Source organism: Ixodes scapularis, unplaced genomic scaffold, assembly GCF_016920785.2.
Source record: "Ixodes scapularis isolate PalLabHiFi unplaced genomic scaffold, ASM1692078v2 PGA_scaffold1__304_contigs__length_218370807, whole genome shotgun sequence".
NCBI classification, from domain to species: Eukaryota; Metazoa; Arthropoda; class Arachnida; order Ixodida; family Ixodidae; genus Ixodes; species Ixodes scapularis.
In genome coordinates, this window is record NW_024609846.1 from 37,213,623 (window position 1) to 37,233,833 (window position 20,211).

Sequence of the window (20,211 nt, forward strand, 5' to 3'; positions counted from 1 at the left end):
CGCCTCCTCTCCCCTTCACCCGCTGTCGCCTCGCCTCGTTCATAGAGAGAAGGCCGTTCTCCCGTCCCGCCAATCGTCCGAACCACTTGGCTTCGTTCGCGACGATGACAGCTCGGGCCAGAGATCTACAAGGGTCCCCCCCTTTACGAAACGCCGGTCCCGACGGCGCCAAAGCCTCGCAGCGCGTTTATCTGTCTGAAATGGCAGAATAACGAGCGCTTCGTAGTAAAAAAAAGAGAAAGTGGAGAGCGCATGTTGGGTGCGCCTCGGTGCAGCACTGGTGTGAGATCTCCCTTATCAGACTCTCTTTGTTCTAAATTGCGCGGCTATCGTACATGGGTATTACGGTTTGTATCACGATAAAACTCGGGATGTGCGATGAGCTCCCGAGAGACCGACCGGCGCCTCCGCCACTCTACGGCGCTTCCCCTCTTCTCTCCGCTCGTCGACAATTGACATCCATATGGGTCGCAGAAAGTAGGAACAGCGCGGCAATTTAGCGCTGACGCTCGGGACGACCAGACGTTACGGGGTATATTGGCCTTGTGTCGCCTGCGGCGAGAAAACACGCCTACGACAGCATCGCTTCCTGCAGCGAGGAGTAGGGAGCCAACCGGTTTGCCGGAGTCTTGCACCCGTTTTGTCGGCCGGGAGTCGAAACGATGGGCGCGCCTGTGCGGATCGCGTTGCTGCTGGCGTTCTGCGTGCCGCTTGCGGCGCGAGCGGCGCAGGACATGTCGTCCGTCGTGTGGTCGCACGCCACCAACAGCCGCTGGAAGCTGGACAAGGCCCTGAACGACAAGCAGAACCCTTACCTGGAGGCCGACGTGAGCTACGCCGACGGCATCGCGGTGATGGCGCATCCGCCGGTCAAGTCCTGGGACCTGAGTCTCAAGGAGTTTCTTCGCCTGGTGTGCAGCACGCCCAAGAACATCACGCTCAAGTTGGATTTCAAGAGCAACGATGTTCTTCATGCCGCCTTCCACGACTTGGACAACGCCCCGGTTAAGGTACGAGAACTATACTGTTGCACAACACTCTGACCGTTTCGCTGATACCTGTGTGCGTCATGTTACTGATGTTAGGACATGGACTGTATCCGAAATGTCCGAGCACGTAGACAACAAGAGGTTGAGCGAGTGTTCATGAGATACTATGTAAAATTTCTCAAAACTGGCAAACTGACACAATATTAGCGGAGGTATATTTTGCTGCTACACGAATTTATTTTTGAAGCATTTACGCTTGAGCAACAATTTGCTTTGATTTTAAATGTGCTCAATCGGAACCACCACGTGTTGCACAGCTGCGTCTCTGCAGTTGGGGACAACATATTCCGCAGCGTTCTGATTCCGCAGCTGGTCACCGCGTGCGACCGGTTATATTCTTCTATTTTCTATATAATATGGCCTGTGCTCATAAACGAAGGCCGCATTTCATTCCACACTTGTGTGCGCTTTTTCTGCTTACCCTATACACGTGGCAAAAATGAACTCAATTTCGGTTCCAGTTTAATTTTGAACTTTTATTTCTCAAAGTGTTTCTAACGATATATTTATAAAATATGAGCGATGAAGGAAAGTGTTATGGGGTCTAGTGCTCCAGGGGATGTTTTTCTTGAGACAAATTGCGACCCCTTACGTAGCTTGGTGTGTAGGGGAGAGGTGTGGTGTGAGATGTATCTTAATGATTCTCGATCTCTTGCGCCTTCGTTGAGGCCTGTACTACACGAATTTCAGACTGGGAGTTGAGTTTTCTCGAGTGCGCGCTACATTGCGTGCGCCAGCTCACCTGGCATGGTTTCCTGCCCAATCGCATTTGGCCTGAATGACCGTGACTGGCAGCGGTTAGGAAAAAGGGATTTCCGAGGTGGCGGTTATTGCACCGGCTTTCGTAAGGTCACTGATGCGTATAAAAACAAACATCACAGCGTCGGCTGTGTGAGCTGCTTCCAAAAGAGAAATATTATTTAGGCTTTCGTGCGCGCTGTTTATAAGGACAAGACTTATTGTAGCCACGTTGCCAGTTAACATGACTTCATTACCGCGGAATTATTTGAAGTTGCATACTACCGCAGTAATACTTAAATATGTCTCAACATAAGAATGTCAGGTTTGATGATGCATGCACATTTTTTTCTATGAAAGCACTATTTCACGAAACTGAGAAAACAAATATTGTGACAAAATTCACGCCATAATTATGAGATTTCCAACAGATTGTGAAAACAAATAATGTGTTCTTGTGGACATAAAAAGAAAGATGGCGCTTGATTTTAAAGAAAACACCAGATGCCATGTAAAACGCGATATTAAATACTATAGCACTTTATTTCGCATAAACAATATTCATGCATTTTTCAGTTCCGAGGAAAATATTCTCCAGCACGAGGTAAAAGGCGGAGGCGAGCGGATTAAAGTAAACATAATTTACATAGTTGTCAATTAAGCAATGGAACCAGCTTAGTCGGCAGCTATTTTTTATATGCTGGCAGTGACAACCAAGCCATATTCCGTTCCACACAAAGTCCGACTGCAGCTTACCTACGCTACTATGCGTTGGGGAAGCAAAGCCAAAAGTGCGCTGTCATGGCGCTCGTCGTGTTTGGGCGTTCGCTATCCTATCACCGTCTAAACCATGCGAAGCACACAAAAAAGAACCGCGAGATAACAGCCGCTTCGCTTTGAGCACAGCCTCCTCTATACTGACAAAGCGTGGCAGATCGCCACAAGAAGCGGCCGCCGAAATTGAAAAGGTGGAGCGGCAGACAACGGATGAGAGGAGAGCCACGTGACTGGTGCCCCGCTGCGGCGAGACGCCGAAACACACGTCTCCCGAGCGAACAAGTGTGTTTCAGGTCCTCGCCGCTACAAAAGCTGTGCGCTGACGTCCAGGTTCCCCGAGAAATGGCTTTTTGATGCTCTGTGCTACCAGATCCTCGCGCTCCAAATCTGCGACCAGGCACTCTGGCTCTGCGTCGTCGAATTGCCAGGCTTTGTGAGTATAAAGGAGGCTATGCTTTCAGTGATTAGTTTAGCCCGTGATAGAAAGCGCACAAGCACGACGAACGCCATGACGATACGCTCTTAGCACTGCCAGATTGGCCTTGCCGGATCATAGAACCGGCTATACTGTTGGACTTAACGTGAAGCAGAGTGCTTTGTCGGTAACCCTTTTTGCAAAACTGACATTTTCTTTACGATTACACGCGCCATGAGCGTGTCGATAATTTTTAAAATATGGTGCGATCCCGTAATTTTTTTTTAAATATTTTTTATTTGTTTATCGTAGTATTCCAAAAGATTGCGAGACCGGCACTCAACCCTTGAGTCAACGGGGAAATTTGAGAAGCGAAAGATAATCCACTGCTATTCTTGACGGATTTGCTTTTTTATTGTTTTTTCCAATTAGGAAGAGATAGCCCACTTTTAGTAATCTCACTGCCAGGGCCATTGAAGAACTCGCGGAAGCGAAGTTGGTTAGCTGCGGCAGGAGACAACCAAGCAATGCTCACTGCGAAAGACAGTCGCCTTTGGTTCATAAACCCCTTTCGAAATTCAGGTGCCGATTATTAGAAGGTCGGAACCCCTGCACAATGTTGGAACAACTGCATCGAGGAACGAGCAAATCATTCCACATGTAAGCGAACGACGGACCGCGGCCAACACTGCCATGCTACGAGCCAATCAAACAGCGTAGAAAGTGCAACGCCACAACCTCATTAGCCTCTTCTGTGGGTGTTTTTTTTCCAGTGTGCAATGACGTTGAGAGTTTGAGTCGGCCATTGTAAGCGATTCTACTGCTGTTAACAGAGGGCAGTATTTGGAAAGGTGTCTAAAGTCCCTCGCTGCGATAACCAGTTTGAAAAATCGCAGGACCTGTATGTGACAAAATGGTCGACATTTTGTTTGACAGTGATGGCGACTGCTCGTTTGAGGGATTTGAAAGTGAATGAGCGTAGCTCAAACAAACATACCTTCACGTTATTTCGTTACAATATTTTAAACTATTTTCTTTCTACTACCTTGAAGGTTAGTTGACTCGTTATTTTCAGCCAATTTGCTGTCGATTTTGGGGGAGTTATCTCTCGCGATAATAGCGGGTTTTAGAATAGTTTGGGGAACCCCCAACTTTGGGTTCCCCAAACAGATTGGGGAGACCAACTGCGCATGCGCAGAAGTTCTGCACATGCGCAATTGAACGCCCCAAGCTTTTTAGTGCAACAAAAGCTGCGGGGCCCCCTATTCTAAAACTCGCTATTTAGTCAAGCACATCTGGTGCTTTATTTAAAACCGCAAGCGTGACTCATAGCTTATCTCAGTAGAACCACGTAAGACACTTGATTTTTTTTTGGTGTTTGCATATTAACATGCTGGCCGTTGGATGTTCCTGGGTGAAACCAAACATAAACATGGTACTTAAAAAAATTATAATAGCTTTCAAGACGTTTAAATTAACTAATGGCTTTCTGTAAACATCGAAGGATTCAATAGACCTCTTTCGAAATATTGCCCTCGGATGGCAGCTGGGAAATCCCTGCACAATGGTGGACTAAAACCTCAACGTCACGGCACCGTTGGGGGAAAAAAAAGCACACCCCAAAAAAAAGGGGGATGAGCGCAGTGACATGCACTTTCTATGCAGTTTGATTGGCTCGTCTGCTCGTAGAGTTGGCCGCGCTCCGACCTTATGGAATGACTTGCTCGTTTCTCGATGTAATTGCTCCGCCATTGTGCAGGGGTTCCGACCTTCTAATAATCGGCAGGTGACTTTAGGAAGGGGCCTACAGAACGGTTCACTTGATAATCCTGAACTTTGAAAGTTTATGGCAGCCTGAAGATTTTCTCTAGCAACTACTAGCGGTTGCTTTATTTTAACTTCTATTAACAGCTAACAACGCTAAAGACAGTCAGATAGTGATAGGCAAATGCTCAACAGCACTTGTGTGGGTTCCTGGTTTTTAGCGTTCCTGCCGAGCACGTGCAGCCCGATCATTGTTCAGGGAAGTGTGGTCGTGCTTCTAGCTTTGGCCTCCCTCGCACATAAAGTGAAATACCAGTACAAGCCAATTTCAACTTCGCGTCTGAGAACGGGTTACGACATAAAAATGAAACAACTTCGCGTCTAAGAACAGGCCCAACATAATTGTTAGACCGAATGAAAGACGAACTGACGTAGCATTTTTATTTGATTCATTTGTCAATTTTGAAAATACGTGACATTAATAAAATAGCACAAACTGAACAAGGACCAAGAGGTGCACATATGACAGGACTGGCGCTGACTTCCAACTAAGTTGATTGCACCATTGAACTAAGAAATATGCATACCATGGCATGTGGCGAAGAAAGACACATAAGTAAAAAATAAAAAACAATATTGACGTAAAAAATATTTATCTACCACGTGCCACTCTAATCAGATAAAATCACCAAGAAAATAGGACACCGAAGGACGCACTTGTCTCCAGCATTCCTGATAAACACCTTTATTATTTCTCTTTTTGTCTTGTCCTTTGCTCCCTTGCCAGTCAGATATTCCTTTTTCCAAAAGCAAAAACAAAAAATAATTTTTTTCTTAGCTTGCAGCTATAATGCCTGCCAGACGCAGTGTTTTCCGTGTTCTGCAGCTGTACAGACGTTATGTGCGTGTGAGGCTTTTAAGCACAACCAGGTAGCATCACTTGCATTGCAGCCGCTGAGTGATTGTTTGATAATTTAAAGTTTAATGAGTCGATTTATAGGTGGGCGGTTTCGAAACCTCGTAAGATTCGGCTGTACTGCTCTGCCCAATTGTAAGCGGCGGACTTGTCTTAGTGGGGCATAGAATAAAAACGAACGATACCTGACAACGCTAAATTCCCAGGTGCCCCAATGAAAAAGACGCCTTCCTCATGAATTTTTGGTTGTCTTGGTAAGTTGCTTTCAACAATTAGGTTGTTATAGTTACAGATGCCTACACAGAATGATGGCGAAGCTACTGTTACAATTACCAAAGCAAAAAATAAGTCGTACATTTAGTAAAAAAACAACAACAACACCGTGTTATATTTATGATTAATTTAGGAACAACGGCGTTACTTTGTTACTTTTGCATAAAACAAACTCAAGGAGAGTAGAAACCGTCGCCCCCCCCCCTTCCCCCCACCCCCTTCGTGCCTCCTTTCTCCTCATCACAGTCACACGTGAGTATAGCCGGGTTGTGACTCATCACAAATGACGTTCACAAGTAGGTGAAGGTCGAATATGACACTGCAAATGTCAGAACATAATTTTCAAAGACAAAGAAAGGCTTCGTTGTATAATTGTTCAGTTAAATTTTCCTCCTCAAGGAACTATGACAAGTAACGTCAAAAGTAGCATCGTTACCTTTCATTGTGACTTCGAAAACAGTAGTAGAAATACAGTTGCAAGTTATATTTCCAAAAAAAAGAAAAACAACAACACGTTAGTGTTGAAACGTTACAAAAGGTAACAAAGATATAGAGTAACGAGGTACTATCCAAGACTTATTATTGGGAAGATCGTTGCGGTGCGGGGTGGTACTGCGCTGTCAAGGCGCCGCTTTCTTCCTTGAAGTGACACATGGCACGTGTCTCGCGAATTTAAACAGCAATACATGGCGATACTGTTGACAACTAGGCCACTGCTGATGAGAATCTTTTGTATGACACTGAGCTAAGTTCTAGTGCCAAACATCACTGTAGAGAATCAATAGCTGATAGGCGCTTGCCCATGGACACTGTTCATCGCTGTGCGTCTCTATTAATCTAATAATAATTTTTGCCAGAAACCGCTTTCGGCATTACTTGCCACTGAAAGCCGCTGGAGTTTTATATGCAGAAAAGAAAAAATCCTATTGAGTGTTGAGGAATCATCCTCCACGTGATTTTCTGACCAGTCTTTCGCAAAATGCCAGCCTCTTGATTATTTGTTATGTCTCACCTGTAGACTACGAAGATGGTTCTTCATCTTTTATTTATTCCAGAGTGTCGAACCGAAAAAAATACGGGTTCGGTTACGGTTCAGGTTCAGTTAAATTAATTTTGTTCCGGTTCAGTTCCGGTGCGATTAATTCGATCCGCGAACCGGTTCGCGAACCGTTTCGGGGCGCTGAACCGGTTCGCGAACCGGTTCAGAAATTATAAATGACAAATTGCAACATCAAAATAAATTACAAATAAAACATCTGAAATCATCACATACGAAACGGGATACATCGTAGTTTAAGGCTCAGGGATTTCTACCAGGAATGGTTTCTTTATGTGCACTCAAAGGTTACCTCACCGACGTTTACGCATTCGGACTTCATCTAATTGGGTCCGACGCAGTAGCTGTAAAATCCGCGACCTCCTTGCAAACACACTTACAAGTAGAACTCGCTAACTATCCCGCCACCTCGGCGTCTAAGCAATTGAAGGAACAGTGGGGAGAAAATACAGCTTTCTTTATTTGAACTAGCCTTCGGTAACTCAAATTAGACCCTTACAGAAGTTTTCATTAAACAAGATACGGAATATGAAAAACACTACCCCGAACGCAACGCCAGAAGGACGTAATAGGATAAATATTAAAATAGAAGAGTTCGCTGTCTCACAAATATACGAAACCGGATGCATTATTATCAAACTCCACAGCCTTTTCTTTTCTCATTCCGATGGAAGCAAGCTTCAAGAACTCGCGCGTTCTAGAAACGTGTTATGAAATGAGCACACAGCAGCATTTCGGATTTACGAGATTGTAAAAAAATGAAATCCCGTGACGCGAATTTTTTTTTTTTGTTTTTTGCACAGCTTTTCAATTTTTTTTCTTCCGTGCAAGCCGCAACCAGCGCAATACTGGTTCCTATGTCAAGATTCATGGCTGCAGCGTTTATATTCCTAAGACTGAGTGGAGAAGAAAAATATGTAAGCGATGTGTGTGTCAGTTGACGGCACTTAAGAAACAAATGGCATTGATAGCACATTCACTGTCAACAGCGCGTGGCCGAACCGTTTTGACATGAGCCGGTAACCGTTATTTTATTTCCGGTTCAGTTCCGGTTCGGGTTCATCGCGATAACAATATAACGGTTCGGGTTCGGGTTCAGTTCCGGAAAAAATACCGGTTCGGTTCCGGTTTTCGGTTCGGTTCGGTTCCGGTTCGACACCCTGATTTATTCAATTCAATGTTCAATTCAATGTTTTTATTGAGACAAGTACATCAAACAGTTGTCTAGGGGGCCGTCGCCAAAGGCAATTAAAAATGCCTGACAAGGCGTCGACGACCCGACCCCCCCCCCCCCCACCCCCCCCCGCATATCACTCAGCGTGGCACATACGAAGGCAGAGTGGGGAAACCTTGAAAAACGTAAACAACAATATGAAATGCAAAAACATTACAATGCACACGGGATAGCACTGCATAAAGGTCAAGAAAACAACAAATAACATGCGATGATATACAAAGCATGAAACATGACACAGCACGTATCATAACATCATAACACCTCACACTTATCACCTTTTAATATCCTTAAATGCAGACATTTGTTTTTACACCAAACTCTGCAAAGATGAAATCATAAAAATACGCTATAACAGTGTACGATCATGGTGCTTGGTATTGCTACTTGCATATATCATTTGGCGTATCACTCCAGGAATGTAGTAGTGGCCGATAGATTGGCGTGAATGAGTGAATATAGTCAACAACAGTGTCCCACTCCTGTTCCGTTGCCAGCACATTGCACCACGAATGCCTGAGTGTTGCGATTGTTCCATAGACCCACTTTCATAGATCAAGTGCTTTATATTGCTGTTATTCGATCATCTGCGGTTTCCGCGTATTTTTCACGGTTGAACGGATAAACTTCTAGCAGGATGTGCAATAGCAAGTGCACAGCAGCGCAACGGCTTCCGCTTGCAGTGGTTGTTTTCTTCTGGACCGAGAACCCATTTAAGAGGAACCACTCTTCTTTTCTCAAACTTTCAAAGTCACGGCTTGACGCATCTACACTGGCGTCAACGAAAAACGCTATGCCATTTTTGAGCAGTGCAGAAAGCAAACATGAGCTAGGACTTTGGGAAAATTTAATTTAAAACTTAATAGGTCACCGTGAAAAAAAAAGTCAACGATAAAATGTTTAGGTTGCAGCGTTTTTTGTAGTAAAAAAACAGTAGCATAGAAATGTGAAAGTTGTTTAAATAAAAAAACATCTTGAAAAAATGGATATAAAAAAAAAAAACTTGTCTCAATTGAGTTGACACTGGAAGGTACGAAAAGTCAGTTGAAATGACACAAAGGGCTAAAATGGAAACCACCCGTGTTACACACGAACCTGAATTAATTTAAAGAAATATTAATTTACATTCGGAATCACGTGCACCATAGCATTTTGCTTCTATAAATATTGATCAGGGTTCCTTCAAAATAATATACGTTCTTATAATACAATACTTAGCATAAATCAATCCAAAGTGTGCTATCCTGCCTTGCACAATTTCGTTAAAGTTACAAGCGTGCACACTTAAATGACACATAATGCTCTACAGGAGCGGATACACTGCAATCGATTACGACGTTTATAACGTATAAAGCAAGCACGGGTTAGTGTTATCCCCGCGCGATGGTAGTCGCAGGAAAAATGTAAGAAAAATGAGCAACGTTCACCCCTTAGCTCGCAGCTAGGACAAGTGGTTACGTGATAGAGAGCCGATTATAAGCCGCTGTACTTCGTCTCACCGTGCTATTGACTAAACGCAAAAGCCACGAACCGCCAGATGCAATCACGAGCCACTCAGAAATTGTGTGGTATTTCGCTTCGATGCATGTATCGGTGCACGCTTTTCGGTTCACTGAAGGGGATGGGCGGACAGTGGTTCGATTCGAATTGCATTGAGTAAATCAAGAATGTTACATTGCAAAGAGTGCCACGACATACGTGCTCTTTGCAGTGTCGAAGCTATTGAAATGATGCAGTGCTTTTGGGTTCGGAGCATTATTTGTCCACCCCTATTCAGTGCTAAGCCTGCCATAGATTAGCGTTAAACGTGATTGGACATGGCGGCCCGTGGTTTTGGCCTTTAGTCCTTCGTAGGATGTGACAGAGTATAGTGTTTAGCATAGCCACGCGCTGGGGTTGGCAAAGCACAGGACACGTGCTGAGTTCCAGATATTGTTAGTGTTCGGCTATTGCCATCATTACAGCAATTGTATTCGAGCCATCATAGGTCACCAACCTATGAGCCGCACTTAAATATCGTCACTTTGTGGGCTAGGCACACGCTGAATGCGACCTCGGTGCTTCGTCATCAAGTTGCGCGAAAGAGAAATAGAAGAAAAACACCTGCTTGTGTTCTTGAAATTAAACGTTAAATAAAAAGCTTCTTGGTCAGTGGCGTGGCGTGCGAGTATACTTAAGTCCCAATAGTTTCATTAAGCTCGTGCAGATTGAACAATATTCCAACTGACTATCGCTGTACCTCCCCTTTAAGCATTAGCAGTTTGTGATTTGAAAACTTGGTTCGTTTCTTCGGTACAACTAATGTGTCTATGATAGAGGAGTGCACATGCTAATTTCAGAAGAGTTTTGTTTTTTCGAATGAAGAGGTACACTCTTACGCAGAACCTACAAGACCTGTGGCTAAATGCGGACGTAGTGCAAGGCGCCGGCGGGGCCCCACTCGTGGACGGACGCCGGTTCGTGCACATGTGCTCGACCCGGTTTCCTTGGGCCGTCATCTCCCCGGGCTGGACCACGCTGCCGCAGTCCACGTACACCTGGGGCCAAGTAGAAGCCATGGCACGCCTCTTGCTCTGCGAGGCTCCCTTGCCGCCCAGGACAACCTTTCCCGTGCGGGCGTCTCTAGTTGCCACGTCCATCCCTCAGCTCTCATGGCTCCTGGACGTCACACGGAACTCGACACTGACCGTTTGGGCGTCGGACAACGACCCTTGGGCCACGGAGGGTCTCGTGAGACTCCGCCAGGAGCTCCCTTGGTCCTCCGTCTATTACGACCTCCCGGGACAACAAGACACGGATTTCAAGGCGGCCAGGAGCAAGGTGTCTTACAGACCTCAAGCAGACGACCTGCCAGAGTGGAGGTTGTCGCTGGAGCCGTCCTGCCAGACAAGGCCCCTCGCTGGAAAGCGGGCCGTGTTCCTGAGGGGCACCTGGGCGTCGGTGAAACTGCCCAGCAGGTGGGAGACGTTGGAAAGCAAGGTGGACCTCACGCAAGCGCGGAGTCTCACAGTCGTGCTCGATGAACACCATCTCACCCTGGAGGGTCAGTGCTTCTACGCGGTACTCAACAAGGCAGACAACGTGACAGCACGTTTCTGGAACTTCCGCTGCTCCGACGACAACGTGTCCACATCTCAGATGCCGCTGATGACTCGCCTGTGGTCCGTGGGTGCTGGGACGGACGCTGTCGTGCGGTTTGAGTCTGACGGCGCCGTTGTGGTGTATGATGTGCACGTGTCCGGGTCCGCTGCCCGGCCGCTTCGGAGCGCGGTCATGGTGATGGCGCTTGCGTTAGCTGCCTTCTATGCTGTCACGTAATTTGAACTCGGAACATTGGATCTAGTCAGAGAGTGGATCTTACTTTTGTCGCCCCTTTGGAATTCAAACTCTTCGATGCTGAATTGTCGCCCGGTGTGTCATGCTAAGCCCTTAAATTTTAACCATGCTGGTTAATCACGTTGTTTTTAGCTGCGTTTTTTTTTCTAGCTTTTAGGTAATTTTTGGAATGAACAGAGATGCACTGTATATTAGAAATTATGACTTTAGGCTACAAAACTGCCAATGGCCATCTATCGATTTAAATTAGTACTAGCGTTAACGAAGATCGTATTTAGAAGACTCGTTCGCAATGTATAGGACTTATTCTGCAGTTTCTTCAGTTTTACCGATTTCGGTGTTTCAATTTTCTCGGCACCCTGAACAGAAACTGCGAGCGTGAGCTTAAATGTTTGTGAAGGGCTTCTACTCCACGAACGCCCTCAGCGCAATTTCACTTCCGAGAGCGGCGAGAACGAGAAAATCGAATGGCCGTGCCAGAGCTCTCTAGTTTCGCTTTTAAGCCTGGCACGGCCAACAAAAAGGAATGCGTGGAGTACGTGTGTTGTTCTCCGGTCCTTATCGACCACCATATAAACATACATTTTATTTGGAATTTTGAATGGATGCGCTAAAATTTGCGTCTTATCGTTTTTCGCTCATGCATGTTCCACAATTCGACGTATCACGTTATTATGAAAATTGGAATACAGCTTTTCATGCTCGTGGTAGATTTGTGTGTCTGTTTTTGTTTTGTTTTTAGTTCATATGTAATTCGCGCCTGCATCGTTGTGTGCGGTTCGGCTGGAAGAGCGCGTCCGTGCGACATAGTCGCCATCCATCTAGCAGATAGCGAGGGAATCACGATCCACACCGTGGCTGTGGTCACCTAGAACTCGAGAAACTCGGAGCGTGGCGACTTCTGGGTATCTCATTATCGCTCCGCAGCCTATGGAATTGCGGTGTTTACCGATAAGAGCGCCGAAGAACGAATCACGAAGTTAGAAACGGGAACATATATAAGCCACACCTTGCGCGTCTAAAGCTTTCAGTGACTATACGGGGTGCAAGTTCGTCTGCTTCTTGCGAACCTCGCGCATTTGTTTACCCCTCTAATTTGCCGGACGTGCTTTCTGCTTCTTCCCCCGACCCCAACCAATGACGTTGCGCGCTCTGCTGCCTCGTCATCGCGCGTTCCTTGCGCGTTTTTTTACGTTGTCTAGTCCTTTGATTGGTGTATCCGTCTCCTCGCGTTGCGATGCGCCAAAGCCACGTTTCAAAACACTTGCTCGCCCTATGGATGAATGTCTGCTGTTCTTCGAGAGACGTCATCACTCTACGACAGCGATGGCGCAGCTATCGGGGCGGAGTAGGAAGCCGAGCGTTTCTGAACGCTGTAATAAAGTGTAAGTTCCATGCACTAAAAAAAAAGTTTGTGAGCTAATTGTTTTTGCAGAACGCGGAGACAGTCAATCACGGTGAACAATATGAGGATCCCAGTAAATAGCAAAACTTAAAGGGGTTCTTCTTAGTAAAACATATAAAATAGCGCAACAGAAACAAGGACAAGAAGTAAGCAGGACAGGCTTCTACTTGGCCCCAGGTGTACGCCTGTCCTGTTTACTTCTTGTCCTTGTTTCTGTTGCGCTATTTTATATGTTTTACTAAGATGAACCAACTAGCCCAACAACGTACCTTACTAAAGGGGTTCTGTCACCCCAAAGGTCGAATTATTTGTTGTCTAAAACGATGCAAATTGTACCCATAGAGAGGAAAACAGCAACAAAAACAAAAACAGCAACGCAAAAAACAATTTTTTTACGTCCGCGCGCTCTTTTAATATTTTTCTGTGCCCTTTTCTTTTTTTTTTTTCTGACGTCTTTGCTTCTTTTTATTTGTGACGTAATATTTCATGAAATTTAGAAGCTTTGTAAGCGACGTTTCTATAATATTAAAAAAAAAGCTGCAATCGTAAAACATCTCTTTTTTCTTTAACGCAATTGCGAACGGAATACAGCGCTTCTTTTTGAAATACCGAAAGTTGAAGTCCAGAATGATGTCATTTCTGACCTTTTATCCTCGCCTAGGAAAACATGGTAGCGCTCGGCACACGTAGCACTGAGAACGATCGGTAAGTCGGGGAATCGAACGAATTTCTTTTTTTATGTGTCAGACTATCTCTCAGACCTCGAAAAAGAAATCGCGTAACGGTCAAAACAAATGGGTTTGGTGTCTGTGTACCGCACTTTCGGTTGTGACTATGCCGGAACAGCTTTCACGCAGAACCGGTGCGACGTGGCCTTTCACGTCGTTCACAAATGTCCACTGAGCGTTCTTTTCGACCTACGCCCTTTAAAATAACTTGAGATCGCCCTGAAAGGGCCCTAATATAACTCCAAACTTGAAAGTGAAGCGCCGTCTGCTCACAGCGATTGGCGGCACGCGTAAAGAACTGGTTGATCGCAGGACGCGAACGAACACGACACTTCGGGTCGCCACGGTTTGGAGGCGTGAGAGACTCGAGTTGCAGGACGACTCAATCCTTGACGTCAATTCACTGGCACGGATTACGCGGGAACTTTAAATCCGACTTTTAGAGATTGTTTTTTTACTTCGCAAATACCTAGTTCGCCAGTTCAGAATCTCGAGGATAATGTCCTGGCCTCGTTTTCAACCGTTTCGGATAATAAAAAGACAATATTATTTTGATCTGTCAATGCTTCTTTAAAATTCGACAAAAAAGAGAATGAAACACTATGTGCGCAGGACACTGTGCATGACGTCTCATTCGCTAATTTTCCGGTCGTACGTCGCGTTTTTTTCGGTCTGATCGTACTCTGAGCTTCTTCAATTGCTTGGATCTTTTTATCGTTCGCCACGAGTGACTGTCTTCGTGCTTTGCAAAAATCTTAACCGATATATATATATATATATATATATATATATATATATATATATATATATATATATATATATATATATATATATATATATATATATATATATATATATATATATATATATATATATACATATATATATATATATATATATATATATATACATATATATATATATATATATATATATATATATATATATATATATATATATATATATATATAAAGTAATAAAGTCGCACTTCGAAACGTTGTTGGAGTTTTAAAGCGACTTTATTACTTTATAGTCTTCGGCGTCCTACGCTATATTTTCTTTGTCTATATATATATATATATATATATATATATATATATATATATATATATATAATATATATATATATATATATATATATATATATATATATATATATATATATATATATATATATATATATTCTTTCTTAAAGCGCAGGTTACGAACGTTTGCCCTGGAAAATGTTGAAGCAGCACATGTGTCAAATTCAAGCCTGCTCCGTTGTAGTGCGATAGCGTCATAATTGTAGTGCACATGTTGCGTGCGTGTGTTCGAACCCTCCTTTTTCTAGGGGGCGAATATAATGGCGCCAGATACAGATTCAAACAATATTCATTTTATTGCGTTTCTAAATGTTCGAAAGGGAACAGTTGCAGCTATCGTCTACTGCGATTTTTACTTAGTACGCCGTTCGTCAAATAGCCAATAGAAAAGTATATGCAATGTATGAAGTACAGGGTGTAAACTAATATTAATAATACAAATTTAAGTGTTTTTTTTTTACCGCAAAAATAAACGACGCATTGCCGAACGCTCATTATATTCCCGAATGTAGCGCTAGAGGGTCAGAAACCAGATGGTGAAGTTTCAGCACTAACCGTTATCTTATATAAAATTTCTGAGAATTTCTAAAATTTTCAATGGCAAAATGGTAGCCGATCGAGCTCTCAAATACATGGAGGTGCACGGCGACAGCAACCGAAAGGGGGCAAAATTGGGCTCCCTTCTCCCATTAAAAATTTCAGAAGGTCACGTGTCTTTTGAATAAGATAACGGTTAAAGGCGAAACTTTGACATTTGGTTCGGACCTTTTTTTTTTTTTTTGGCAACGGCGGCAGCGTCTTGTCAACACTGCCAACTGAACAAAACGTCTATTGCAGTTGCCCACTTGGAATTCGTGCCCGCTTTCGCTATCCTCTGCTTTCTTCGGCACTGCTGTGGTCTCGTGGCGATTGATTTCGACGACTATCTGCTGCCCCGTCATCCTTGGCCTCGCGCTACAGTTTCTGCGAGCCTGGAATCTGTGGCAAACTCTTTCTGCGCAAGCGCAGTTTTTGGGCGCCGAGGCCAGATAAGTGGCGGTTTTTCTCCGTGCTGCGGTCTTCTGGGAGCGGCGACAGCGTCTTGTCAACACGGCTTACCGAACAACACGTCTATTGCGAGGTTGGTAACCTCTTTAATTCTTTCTATTTTGACTGACACCATGCTGTCGCTGCTGCCGCTGCCACTGAGACTGCTGTAAGAGTCTTATATTGCGTATCCTCGCACTGTGCGAACGACGTCCGACACCTGTTTATCCTGTGTGGCACCGTTCCTTGAGGAGGGCGGGCCGGTAGAATGTAGCGAGTTTGCTTGAAGGTATCATTGCGGCCGGTGTGTCGGTGTAAAAAAAGAAATTCTTTAATGAGAAAAGTGAAGCGGCAAAGTTGACATGGCGATGTCCTGCTTGCAGAGGCGATGTCCTGCTTGCAGAGGCGCCGGATCACGTAACAGTGGGGATGAGCAACTTGAGCTTGATGTGAAATCCTTACTTACACCCATCAATCAGAGGCTGGACAGTCTCCCTCTGCCTAAAGTGGACAGTATGAAATTGTCTGTTCTGTTTTTGTTAAAGCAATTTGACGAGTTCGAAAAGCAAATCAAACTCTAGAAAACTGAAATCAAAGATCTGAAACAGAGGGTGACAGACTTCGAGGAGAAAAAAGAAACTGGGCAAAATAGCAAATGATGGAACTCCAGAAAGAAATCACTGACCTAAAATTCCAAAGCAGGCGTTTGAATCTAGAAGTTCATGGTATACCGATGACGCCGGACGAGAACTTCATTACCGAGCTAAATAAAGTTGATGACAAAATGCAGACTCCCTGCCTAGAAGGTTCTGATGTTGTAGGTGTACACAGGTTGCCGGCAAGGAAAGACCATGTTCCCAGAATTATTATTTTCTTTATAAGACAAAACAACAGAGACGCGTTGTTGACGTAGACAAGTACTCCAAAGAATATTACCCCACATGTCTTTATTCAAGAAAACCTCACTCGTTCTAACAGGAAACTTCTTCGGCCACTACAGACCGGGATAGAGAAAAAGGCTACGCTTTCGGGCGGTACAGAAATGGAAAGGTTTTCGTTCGAAAGTCTGAAGGCATGCGTGCCATTCCGATCAAGGGCCAAGATGACCTTGACAGACTGTACATAAAATAGACTGGAGGCGTTTTCTTGGGTTTCTTTCTGTGCACATGACTAACTTAGACGTCTGCTTTTCTTCCGACTTGGGAAGATTTTTTTTTATAAGAAGACAATTAAACCATTTTCTGTTTTTCGTTTAAACGTGCTGTCGGCATATAAGAAAAGTGATAAGCTTGGAATTCTTCTCAATGACTACGGATTTTCTTTTGACGTGCTAATGCTGACCCAGACGTGGTTTATACGAAAATTGGGGGTTCTCAACTTTGATAATTATGCGACACTTCATTTAAATCGCTGCACAAGGAGTGGTGGTAGAATAGCCATGCATATAAAACGACATTCAGTACAGTCTCATGATATATTACTACTATGACTAATAATTATAAATCCCTATGTGTGAAACTCGGAAACACCCTTCTTGCAGTAATTTATAGACCTCCAAATTGTGATTCATCTGCTTTTTTGGATTTCTTGAAAGAATCTTTCAGCTTGTTGGTGAAAACGGCTACAGCCTAATTTTAAATGGTGATTTTAATATAAGTATGAGTTTTGCTACTGCTTGTCAAGTTCAGTTTTCTTCTCTGTTCCAGTATTCGGTTTTTGTAATGTGATCACAAATCCTAGTCGAGTGACGCCACTCAGTGAAAGGGTTCTTGACTTATTTATTACAAATATACCTTGGGACCGGATTACTGCGGGTGTGCTGTGCTCCGATATATTTTTTTTATTGTTCCCCATTTCAGGGTCTACAAGATAAGCTTTATGAACGTTTTTTGCGCACCAAAGACATAGATGTGCCTTAAATGTTCAGGAAGTGTCGAAATGAGGAAAACAGTAGGTTAAGAAAAGCAAGAAATGCTTATTACTATAAAATGTTTCATAAGGAAAATAGAATAGACGTTACCTTGAAACAAATGAATAATATCTTAAACCGAAACGGTAAAAAAATAAGAAAACGCTATCAGAGAAGTTGTAATTAAAGGTAAAACTTTAACTAAATTAGAGTTAACAAATAAATTTAATGGCAATTTTACGAATCTATTTTCCCATGTTCAATTAGAGAGTGGTGATTTTGTCTAGCTCAAGGCATCTCAGAAAACTGCTTCCTTTTCCCTATTGATAAGTGTGAATGTACGCTCGGTATTTTTAAACCTTAAAAGCTGTAAATGTGCTAATTTTAATGTCATGCAGGTGCAGTCGGTAAAATATGTGATTGAGATTATTACGCCCTGCCTCATGCATATTGTTAAGTAGTCGCTGTCGACTGGCGTTTTTCTAAAGGGTATGCGGATTGCGAAGGGGTCTGTTTTATATATGTCTGGAAATAGAAATAATATGTCTAATCACAGGCCAATTTCAGTCTTGCCCGTTTTTTCTGAGGAATTATAGAAGATCATGTGTGTTAGACTTAACAACTTTTGGGGAAAAATCAGATATTTACTGATTTTCAGTATGGCTTTCGAAAAGGTCAGTCCACAGAACTAACTCTCCTACACCAAAAATAAATTATTCTAAACTATATTGAAAACACCCTCTTAACGGTGGGAATGTTTATAGATTTCTCGAAAACGTTTGACCGGCTGAACCATAAACGTTTATTACAAACTATATTTTTTATAGAATTCGAGGGCATTCTCTTGTACCAGTTAACAGCTACTGAAACTGTCGGATGGAAACAGTTGAAATCAATGAATTTTCTTCAATTCTGAAAGCAGTCCGAACAGGGGTACCTCAAGGTAATGTCTTAGGACCATTGCTTTTTTCTTTGTTCATAGGTAATATAGTCTAAACTGTGGGTAACACCTCATTTATCATTTATACCGACGATACTAGCATATTTGTTTCAGGGAACAACATTGATAGATTAGTTGCCGATGCAAACATATGTCTGAAAAAACTTAGTTGATGGGCTGCCTCAAATTCCTTAGAAAAAAATGAAATTAAGACAAAAGCCGTTATTTTTAAATCAAAAGGTACAGTGTCCAATGATACTGAAAAGTTAATGTGGAACTCTTCGAAAGCTGAATTTGTAAGCACTATTAAAACTTTAGGCGTAATTTTTCATGAACATATGCTATCAGACTCCTATATTCAAACATTTTCACTGAACGTCCCGAATACCGTAGGCATTCTGTATTAACATCGCCATATGTTACCATCTAGTGTTAAACTTTTAATTTTTAACGTATTGTTCAATTCTCGTATATCCTATGCCATCTAGTGTAGACAATCATGGCCAGTAAAAACCTTAATAAACTTTTTTTTTTATTACAGAAGAAAGCAATACGAGTCGTAACCAATGCGTCGTATTATGCACACACTGATCCCCTTTTTTATAAGCATAAAATAATAAAGAAATACCAGAATATTACCAATATAAGCTTGCTACAGTATAGGCGGCATCGGTGCAATGTTTTAGCCATCCATTACCCCGGTTTTCTGGACTAAGTGTTAAAAATATGGTATATGGAGTACGTAGTGACGGATCCCCCTGGAGAGTACCTCGTCCTAAAACAAATTATGAGCTTCAAATGGTACAGTATACACTGCAAAGCGTACTAAATTTTTTAAAAGACCAACATGTTTGTATTGATGCATTTAATAAGAAAACAATACGCAAAATGTTTACCTCTAACTTTTAAAATTTTCTATTGCATGGCACTGCCTGTTTCGTTCAGTCTTTGAAATGTTCGGTTGACTTTTCCTGCCTGCAGATATGTCATTAGGAAGCAGGGGTTTCGTCAAGCTGTACCTTTTGCAGCTCTTTTACCTGTTTCCGTCACCCATATATATGATGGGAGTAAATAAATGAACTTAATCAAATTGAATTGACCTCTAGCGCTGCATTTGGGAGCAGAATAAGCGTTAGGCGATGCATAATTTAGTTTTCCAGTGAAAAAAAACACACTAATCTTTTGTTTTTGCATTGGAAACGATATTTATAATGAGAAAGAAACTGAGGACGCTTCAGAATAAAAATAAAATAAAAAAATAAACGCTGCATTTCTAAGGCCCATTCACTCAGGCCTTTCTGCTCACAATTTCTCACTTTACGTTTTGAATCATCGGGACGTCCGTACTTCGAATATCGCGTGCAGAGTTTCTTCTTGAATTGCAAGTAATGTAACGTAAGAAAACAGGGTGGCGTGAACCAGCCTTTAGAAAGATATTTATGTGAGAGGTGTAAAAATGTACGCTCCATTCTTGTACAAACAGCATTTTGTTTTCTGCATGCCGTCGTGTCATGATAAATACCGTAAGTACTGAAACAGTTGGAACGATGGTGCAATGC

At 43.1% G+C, this 20,211-nt stretch overlaps 1 protein-coding gene across 1 annotated transcript; it reads left to right on the plus strand.

Moving 5' to 3' along the window:
- Nucleotides 1-126: 126 nt before the first annotated feature.
- Nucleotides 127-12,269, plus strand: LOC8028722 (protein FAM151B). The gene is made up of 2 exons (XM_002401325.5): nucleotides 127-1,010; nucleotides 10,606-12,269. Exons 1-2 carry the CDS (start codon nucleotides 663-665, stop codon nucleotides 11,539-11,541), a joined length of 1,284 nt encoding a protein of 427 aa, XP_002401369.3. The 5' UTR covers nucleotides 127-662; the 3' UTR covers nucleotides 11,542-12,269.
- Nucleotides 12,270-20,211: the final 7,942 nt, after the last annotated feature.

Bases quoted from the DNA above. Each gene is read 5' to 3' on its own strand.
- LOC8028722 (XM_002401325.5), top strand. From the start codon at position 663: ATGGGCGCGCCTGTGCGGATCGCGTTGCTGCTGGCGTTCTGCGTGCCG. The intron at 1,011-10,605 runs GTACGAGAACTA...ACTCTTACGCAG, and splicing joins TGGACAACGCCCCGGTTAAG to AACCTACAAGACCTGTGGCT.